Raw genomic sequence first — 9,948 nt, forward strand, 5'->3', positions numbered from 1 at the left:
GGAAAACTTTGATCTGACACAACGTTTCGGGCTTAAACCCTTCTTCAGGTGATGTATGTTAAAGTTGTCAACTTTGCTGTTTGATTATTATTTGTTTTTATTAACATGTGAAAAAATAGTGATAAGGTTATACATAAATGTTACTTACGTTTGCATGAAAGGTTTTTATGCATCACATTTTGCTAATACATTTAAACGTGATTGATTAGTTAATGTTGCTCTGAATTTGTACCAATGATTTATATCTTGATTCAGCATTGACGAGATTGATACAACTGAATGAATATTTATTTTTTCTTGTAAGAATTTGGAGTAGCAGTTCTTTTGTATTTCTATCAAAAAAATGTAAAAATTTCACACCGTTTTCTTTGGCAAATTATTATCTATTTCTGACTTACTTTAAGCATCTAACGTTCTCTGTAACATAATCTAACGGGGGTGTTTTTTTTTTTTGTTAATTCTAACTACACTTTTTGTTAATTCAATTACGTGAACTAATGTCGGCTGTTCCTTTATTTCAAATTTTGTTATGTGGATTAAAAATAAATAAATAATTATAAAGCATTAATCCAACACTATCTAATCAGTGTGTGGGGTGGCGCTGAATGTGGCAAGATGGCAGACACGCGGCTTCGATACAGCGTCCGCTAAGCGGTATTCAGTGTACAGTTAGATCGCTGCTAGAAACCTTTTTCCTGTTCTTCCCAGTCTATATCGTGCACGAAAGTTCCAGCTGCGGTAAGGGCTGGTAACCTACTTCGCTTTACAGTCTTGATACCTTTGAGTATCGAAAAAAAGTTGTTCAATAACAGCATTTGAAAATGGAAAAGAAAGAAAAATAATAAGCTCAGTAAAATTGCAAATCGGTGGAGGCCTGCTGCAGTTTCTTGGCCAACTACCCAATGCCAGAGGTCTAGGGTATCTGTGGTATTAATGCTTATTAGACAAGGCAGCTGGAGGGTGGCTATATTCGTTCACTCCTAATTTTCTTGAGGCTATCCGTGCTGTGCCTAACACAGGTATCGAAACCAGCTTTTTAATGTTATAAGCCTTTAAACTTACTGCTGAGCCACGTGTTTTTTTTTTACTAAAGCTTAAAAAAAGTTATCTTTTGACCTCGAGATCGAAGGACCAACTGGAATTAACCACCTCAGCAGAAACAGAAATGTCACATTTGAAAGGAATGTGCATAAGTTGCTAAGTGACAACTTTCTTGATGTGATCTACACTGTTTCGTTTATCAAAATTTGAGTCATATTTTTTTCACTTCAACCATCATCTCCTCAGCAGAGTATCGAATATAAACTGATTCAATAGATACATAGTACACGAGATAATTCACATCTGTTTTGGTTACTTTTCTGGTTCGTACATTTGAAGACTTCATAAAATCCCGAGTAAAGGTTTTGATTAGTTTCTCGACTTCAAAACGAAACTTATGAAAGAGTTTTTTAAGACTGTAAAATAGTATCGAATTCATTAAACTCGCCAAGAGCATAGTCCACGAAATGTCTGATAGCTTTATCGTACAGGTTATTGACACTAGATTGTTAGTATGGTATGAACCCTCGACAACAGTGGTGTAGTGCTAAATAAATAGAGTGCCCGAATGCGTTTGACCCTGTAAGATGGGATTCGGTTGAAATAGTGGCGTTCCAACTAAAATAAGTATAGGTACGCCGTGCCCACTCGTTCCCGCCCCACTACACCTCTTCTCGCCAGCCAGACTAGTCCAATAAAATCTTAGCAGATTTCACTGTTCGATAATTCTCTTTAAACAATTCCGCAAGGATAGCCATATGGTTTAGGTAGCTGAGAGAAACTTGTTTTTTCCAAATTCAGTAAATCCTGAGAACTCCTTGAATACATACTGCCTCTTAGGACTTGGACTGAAGTGATTATAAACAGCCCTACACAAACCTTCTAGGCTTTTAAAGAGCTTCTTGCACGTATATGAGACACGTAGATGGCGTAAGTAACAGTTGTATTTCATATTCACTACCTATGGAAATTTGCCTTGAATCAATGTTTTGACGGAGTGCTTTACTCCAAACGTAGTTCATTGTATATATAAACAGAAGCACACACAGTTTTTTCATAATACACTACCACTTTTAAGTTTTACAAGAGATTCGCACAATTTTTCAGAAGATTCTGTTTGCATCCAATTTTATCAATACTATTACATTTTTCGTTCTTATCAACAAATCCCACACAACTGGCAGTAGAAGTATCTTTAGTTTCATAGAACAGTATCGCATATTTAATGGATTTAAGATCACCCATGAATAAGGCGTTAAAATATTGTCCAAGGCCTTGTCAAGCAACATTTGCAGCTTTCTAGTTTCCAAGCCTCACGTAACTCATCAGATGTGGACCAGGAAAGGATTTTAGAAGACATAGTAAATGATCAGACAAAGAATGTGGCATGTCAGCTACTAGCTGAACTTCAACAAAACCCACTCGGTCTGCTACTGATTTTTCTGACAAGTGCTGACATATTAGTTTAGTTTTAACTAAGGTAACTTCTCATTCTCGATATGATTGCCATTTTTATTGTGTTTCAACAGCTCACACTTCCCCTTCTTACAAGACAAATCTTTGCTGCAGTACAGCCTGTGAACTAGACTGGCAATAACTGTTTTTAAGGGCTGCTTCCTCTAACAAGTCCAATAATTCTGGGTCCAAAATCTTCTGTTCTTCTGACATACAGATGTTTTTCTTGATTTTGATCTGTAATTCCCCACTTACATCACCATTAGCCATTTCTATAAATAATATATATATATATTTATATAAGGGAAAAGTCATATAAAGTATTAAATATAACTTATTACTTAGGTTTTGTCTTAAAACTTAACAGCAACAGCTGAAGCTTGTAAGTGAACTGAAATACTAAAAGAAAGACAACCTTCTGCATTATTGTTCTCAATTTAACGCAATTACTATTGGTTATGACTTAAGTGTCACTGTGGTATACTGGCATATCGTGCGTTTTATACGTGAGAACTCTAGTGTATTATTAGTATCGAGCGCACCCGGATGTTAATTCAGTATCAATCAAAATAGTGCTTTTTTTAAGAGAGGAATTCTTTAATAGAATTAATAAACGAAAGGAAGTAGATAAAAATGCTTCTACACTCGTACTAAATGGGTTTATTTTGCAAAGTTTCGGTCTTAGAACAAAATACAACTGACTAACGTTACAAAAGAAATCCATTTAGTAAGGGTGTAGAAAGCAATTTTATCTACTTTTCGTTGTTTAAGTATATTATTTAATTCAGTTGTTCTAAAGCTTAATTTGCTTTCTTTACTGTTATATTTGGCCAGTGCGTAAAATATAATATTGTTGCGTCAGCGAGGTCACGTGACTGGTATCACGTCACGTCCTTCTCTCGAACCTTCGTGAATTATCGGGAGACTATTACATTGGGGGTTGTCAGGTATATATAAGATGGTCACAACGTGACGAAGTGAATGAGTAATTGAACTGCAGTCAGAGAGTGTGTAATTGAACTGAGTATTGTCGAGCACGTGAGACGTTATAGCGTTTGCTATAGAGCGACTGTTGAAATTAAGTGTATCGGTAAAGTTGTATTCAGAAAGAAAAACCAGTTTTATTTAAGAAAGGACTTGTGTCGCTAAAGTTTCGTCGGAACGAATTTACGGAAAATTAACTAACGAACGGAGACGTAACAATATTATGCATGTTTAGTATTCACAGGCTATTAACATATATGTTTTAGACCCAAAAGATAACTTAAAAGATTACATATTGTGTCTAACCTACTAGTTGTGTAAATTTCGTTATTTGTTTTAATACTGATGTGAAAAACTAAGATACTTCCAGCCTTGTTTGTTATTTTGCTGATTATGAAAGTTATATTTTTTGCGCGCTTGTTAACGTCAAACACAGAGACCGAAAATAGTGGCACTCTGAGGTCAGTACAAAAAAAAAAGTGATTTTACAGAAACTGTTTGTCTACAAATGGTTTATAATTCGAGATTATTTATTTAGGAGATCGTTCGGTGGAAAAGCAATGTTCAGTACTAAGGAAAAGATCGGCCCCAATTTTCAAAATTTTATATAATACCTGAAAACTCAGTATAAGTAGAAACACTTCATCAACCTGAAATTGTTGCTATAAACCTCGAAATAAGTTGTTTCATCATCCTTGCTCATTGGAAACCGTCACAGAAATGGAGTGTATGTGTATTAATGACGTCAATGCACCAACCAATTAAATGTTGGCAAGTGGTAATCGTTGACACGTCCACAACTATTTTCATAGAATGTTCTAATTTAGTTGATGGTAAGCTTAAGTAGCTGGTATCATTGTGTAATGATAATGGTAAAAAATTAGGAAGTATAAGATATGATGTTGGTTAATAATGTTAAATTTTTCTAATCAGTATTTTCTTGTTATACTTATAGTACTAATATTACAGTCGTTATAATTATATTCATATTACCATCGCCAGAACGACAATATAACTTGTATTACGTTGTACTTGTAGTTGTATTATATCGTTTATCATCATCATCCATATCCTGCTTTTCCTAGATTTGATTTATTTACGCTAGCCAAAGTAATTAAGCTTAAGTTACATATTATCATCGACATCGTCAAACATGGCCATTGTAATAACAAATGCTACCAGCCACATCGGCTCAGAAGTATTAAAAAAGTCTTCTTCCCACGTAACAAATCATCCCGATATTGATAAGCTAAATTCGTTAGGCTTCTGCTCTAGCGTTACCACTCTTCCTAGAAGTGGAATGTCTATTTTGAAAAGCGAGAAAGCTTTGAAAGCAGATGTATTAAGACAAAACGTTGAGGAAAGCAGTCGATCAGCTATGGGTGTAAGGAAACGAGAACGTCTTGACCATCTTAGTTTGGAACAAAAAATCATGAGAAGGTAAGATTATATAATCTATATTTTTGCTCTTATCTAGACTTAAGTAGATTGGTTGTATTGTAATACGATAGTAGCAGAGTGTATACCTTATTTATTACACAATGAGGTCTTTAAATTTTTTCTATATTGCGAGATCACACCCATTTGTGAATTGTGTACATCTTGTGCTACATTTATTCAGAGTTCTGCAGAGTAATCCATTTAAATAGCTAATGCATAAAAACTATTTAATTTGATTATTTTTCACGTAGTTTACTGAGACTATTACAAGTGATACCACCAAAGAGTTCCATACTTTCTTTCTCATTGTCAGTAAAACTTATTATTACTGTGTGAAAACCTATTTTTACAAAAGTGTTTTGGAGTTTGGAACCTTTTAGTTTGTTTACATGGCAACTAGAAGTGATTTGATTTGTTTTCTTTATGTAATATTTTTCCATCCCACATTAGGAAGATGTGCTTAGTTGGATGTTGTTTATAATGGTAAAAACATAATTGTAATTAAAAGTTATTTTATGATAGTCATTATAAAGATAATTTCAGTCTAAATAAATATTCTCAAAGGCCATTATGTTAAGATTTGTGTGGGTAATCATTTTGGTAACTGATTAAATGCTATGTTTGTTTTTCCTGGCTGTTCATTAAGTTTTTACTTTTAGAATTAAATATGTTTTTTGTGGTATACTGTATTAGTTTATATAAATGTATAGAGGAAATTATTGTACTGTAATAAAATGTGTACAACATGTATATACCGAAATGCACACTATTTAGGATATGAAATGTTTTGCACTTGATTAATTTTTTAATTTCATTTGCCTCTAATTTCTATAGCTTGTGTCAGCAATTTGAGTGCTGTTTACTTATTTCAAAGTCAAAAAACATGTTGAATTTATTATTAGTTGTGATGTAAATAAAGCCATATTAAACTAAATATTTTGTCAATAATTTTTAGGTAGCATTTTTCAATGTTTTTTAAAGGTTTAAAAGATAGTTTTGAAGAAATATTTTATCATTCTTGTAAATCACTGACAATATATTTTGTGTCACAGTATTTTGATAACCTTAGTGTGTCTTCAGAGAAAGTGCTAGTGATGCCAGGTGTACATAAAAAAAGACATGATCATAATATTATCAGTTTGAAAAGTAGCATAGCATTCTTATAATTTGTGGTAACCTGTATAAGAGGTTGATGCTACTGTTATTTACTAGATTGTAATCATATTACCTGAAAAATTTATAAACAGGTTGTAATAACAAAACTGCTAAATTAACATTTTACTTTTGCTAGCATAATATATATATATATACACACATTTTCTTTTTTGTTGTTGTTTCAGAAAATTGAAAAATAGAGTTGCAGCTCAGTCTGCCAGAGACAGGAAGAAAGCAAGGCTGGATGAGCTAGAAATAAGTGTCAAAGTTTTAGAGAAAGAGGTAGGATAGTACAATATTTTTATTGAAAAAGATAGACTTTTAGATCACCACATTAAATAAAATTAATGGGTAAAGAAGCTGAATTTCCTAACTTTCTTTAAATAATGTGTGCTTAATATTAACTTAAGAATTGGGATTTTGCATAACTTCAATATGGAGTTTCCTTCACCTGTACTGTTTTATTTTGTAATGATATGCAGTGGGGTTTAAAATGAAATGCACTAAAGTAAATATTACATTATATATATATATATATATATAAACAAAGAAAGATTAAAGTAAAGATTAATATTTAATATAAGGAATAGTCTACCTCATCTTCCTGTTCTACTTTTATTTTTTTCAGACCCAGTCTTGATCTCAGGTCAGAGTTTTCATTTTCTAGAAGCATCAATTTCTGTTTTAATGTTTTGTTTTCTGACAATAATGCCAGATTCTGAAAAGAAACACAAATGCTCTAAGCAACTGTATATTGTACAACAATCATTCATAAGAAGTTATACACTTACAATGTATACAGAATCATACAAGTAATAAAAAGTAGTTTTTTTAATTACTGCAATTTCATTATAATGATGAAAATGTATACACTAAAATTGACAGATGTGTGCATGTGGACATACACAAATTGTACCCTAATATAAGTCTTACAGGAGATGTTTATAGGGTTAATGAAAACTGTAATATCTCTATACCAGGGATTTGAATAAATAGAATAGTCACCTGTGTTCATAGGTAATGGGCAAAGTTTCTAAAGTTACTTGATAAAATAATATCTAGTAGTATGTATGGTGAATGTCATTTGAGAAGGTACATTTAATAATTTCATTTTACCAGATGAAGAACAGCATCAACAGAGAGAAAGACTTTAGTAGATCTTTTAAGCAAGCATCGCTTATTAATGGACCTCTGCAGAAGGAACAAGATCTACCAGTTCTTGTTCTCTTGATGATGCAATACGTCTTCTTGCAAGTAATGATGAGGTTAGTACTTTGCCTTTTTTATTTGTTTCTTTCAACTTGGGTATCTTACTGTTTTAGTTGATATGATTTAATATGTAGTTTTATCTTTTAAAGAAGCAGTGGAATGTGACATTATTTTCATATAATTGCACCATCTTAAAAATGTAATTAGACTTTTTTGCAACCTCTTTGGTGTCTAGAAAATCCTAGTTAGCAGAATCTGAGAATTTTATAAAAATCTTTTTCTAATTCTTATCATTTAAAAAAAAATACACAAGTTATTTGGTACTAATAAAAATTCAGAGTTAGGAACATTTGTAAAGTAGTTGATTATTTTTATACAAATTATCCTCTGAGCAATGTTACATAAAAATGTTAAATTTGTTTTTAAAACTTGATCATGATGCTGCTTATCATAATACTGTTTTACCTTGTCCAGTCTGATGACCTCCTTGACCTGCTTCAGCAGTACAGTGAAGAGTTACTCCAGAGTACTTCAGAATCGGAAGATTCTGTTTCATCCAACTCCGACAGTGTGCGGGTATGTTTTAATAAGCTTTTCAAGATGAACCTCACAGATGTTTATAAACTCAAAGAAAGAAATTAAAATTTATTTATTGTATTGATTATTTCAGGCTTGTAGCCAAAGAAGTTTAGAGAAACGTATGAACTAATAACTTTATGATTAAAAAAAGTACATACTTTTGAACTAAGTATGAATTGTTTTTAAATTTTTTGATTTGCCATTTCAATTTAAATAAACACCACTTTATATATGGCTGCAAAGCAACTATGCTGAGTTTAGATAATAAATGAATTGAATTGTACAATGAATTACTTAATTGTAAGAGAAACCCACTGCTACCTTACTCAAAATTTAGTAGATGTTTTATTTTAATATTTGTCTTCCTGTTGGAAACTTCTTTAAAACACCAGGAATTAACAGTAAATTACTTTCCATGTCAATTTCTTGTATAACTCAGCTTATATAAATTTGGCAGTGGTTTATTCTTAGGTCTGAAAATTTATATTACAGAATGACCTGAATTATATGTTTATTTTTATGGAATATAATATAATTTTTGTTTATTTTGCCACTGCACAGCATAAAATGTGCCTTAATTACATTGATGTTTCAGTAGTGCATTTTGCATAATATACTCAAAGTAAGTATCACTTTTTATGCTCTAGAATGGAAAAAGCGAATATGCCAGTAATCAAGTGGTGGGGCCCACAGCAGAAGAGTTGGAATCCATCAAAGAACTGATCAGATTTGATCATGTGTACTACAAGAAGTCCAGCACTGACACATTGGCTGCGAATTCTCCTGAAGGTAATGCAAGTGTTTTTACTTCCACTGATGAGCCCATTCCAATGATTTCAGAGGACACAACTGATCAAGACCTGACAAAACAGAACGTTTTAACTTCTGAAACTATAGACATTGCTTTTGATGACCTTTCAGAAATTGTAGTTGATCAAGCTCCTGCAGATAATTCTGAAGATTATATTTTTCCAGTGTGTTCGCCTGTTTGTCATTCAGATATTTTAGATTCCATGAAAACAAAAATGTCTCCATCTAGAAGTGATTCTGGATATGACTCTGGCTTTTCATTACCTTCACCTTTAAGTGACACTGACTCCTCTGGATTGGGTAGTCTTCTAGATGAGTCATCTTGGGAAGATCCGTTTTCAGAATTATTTCCCACTTTAATATAGTATTTTGCATCACTGATATTTAATATATATAAATTTATTTTATACATACTTTTCCTCATCTTATAATGAACTGTGTACATACCTACATGTAAAGTTTGGATTTGGTTTTTCTGTGGAAATAAAAATACTAGACCAGTTTACACAGATTTAGTGTATTGCCCTTTTTTTTTCGTCTTCCTATGACAAACTGTTAAAAGTGTATTTTAAATTTAGAGACAAATTTTGGCATACATTTTTTAGGTTTAGGACTAGATGGTCAGTATGAAATGGCACAATGGTTTGAGTGATATCAGTTTCTTTTGAAAATTCTCATTGTATAGTATATTTTCATAGATAAGCTTTTACAAGTATTCACAAAACACAGAGCCTGGCATGGCCAGGTGATTAGGGTGCTTGACTTGCAATTTGCGGGTTTGAATCCCGTCCCACCAAACATGCTCGCCCTTTCAGCCATGGGGGCATTATAAAGTTATGGTTAATCCCACTATTCATTGGTAAAAGAGTTGGTGGTGGGTGGTGATGACTAGCTGCCTTCCCTCTAGTCTTACACTGCTAAATTAGGGATGGCTAGCGTAGATAGCCCAGGTGTAGCTTTGTGCGAAATTCATAACAAACCACAAAACACAGATTCCACAAATTTTATATGCAGAGAATGAATCAAACTCAAACAGTTAACGAAAGAAATAGACTGGTGAACAAATAAACCAGATCTTTATTAATATTAAAAAGAGTATGGGGTTATTTGACCTACTTCCTTCTAATTATGTAGTGACTTTAACTTCCTTCTGGTAAGAAGAAAGGCTTTTTTTGAAACGTCCGTATCCAACAAAGACAAAATTATTTTATGCTTGCAAAGAACTAAGATGACGGATAATTTGAATTTATTAATTATGATAAAATATTAAAAGTA

At 32.5% G+C, this 9,948-nt stretch overlaps 1 protein-coding gene across 1 annotated transcript; it reads left to right on the forward strand.

Annotated features, from left to right (window-relative positions):
* Positions 1–4,278: 4,278 nt before the first annotated feature.
* On the forward strand, positions 4,279–9,184 carry LOC106478215 (X-box-binding protein 1-like). The gene is made up of 6 exons (XM_022381777.1): positions 4,279–4,920; positions 6,261–6,365; positions 6,666–6,831; positions 7,195–7,340; positions 7,759–7,860; positions 8,511–9,184. Exons 1-6 carry the CDS (start codon positions 4,634–4,636, stop codon positions 8,584–8,586), a joined length of 882 nt encoding a protein of 293 aa, XP_022237485.1. The 5' UTR covers positions 4,279–4,633; the 3' UTR covers positions 8,587–9,184.
* Positions 9,185–9,948: the final 764 nt, after the last annotated feature.

Source organism: Limulus polyphemus, unplaced genomic scaffold (genome assembly GCF_000517525.1).
Source record: "Limulus polyphemus unplaced genomic scaffold, Limulus_polyphemus-2.1.2 Scaffold190, whole genome shotgun sequence".
Taxonomy (NCBI): Eukaryota; Metazoa; Arthropoda; class Merostomata; order Xiphosura; family Limulidae; genus Limulus; species Limulus polyphemus.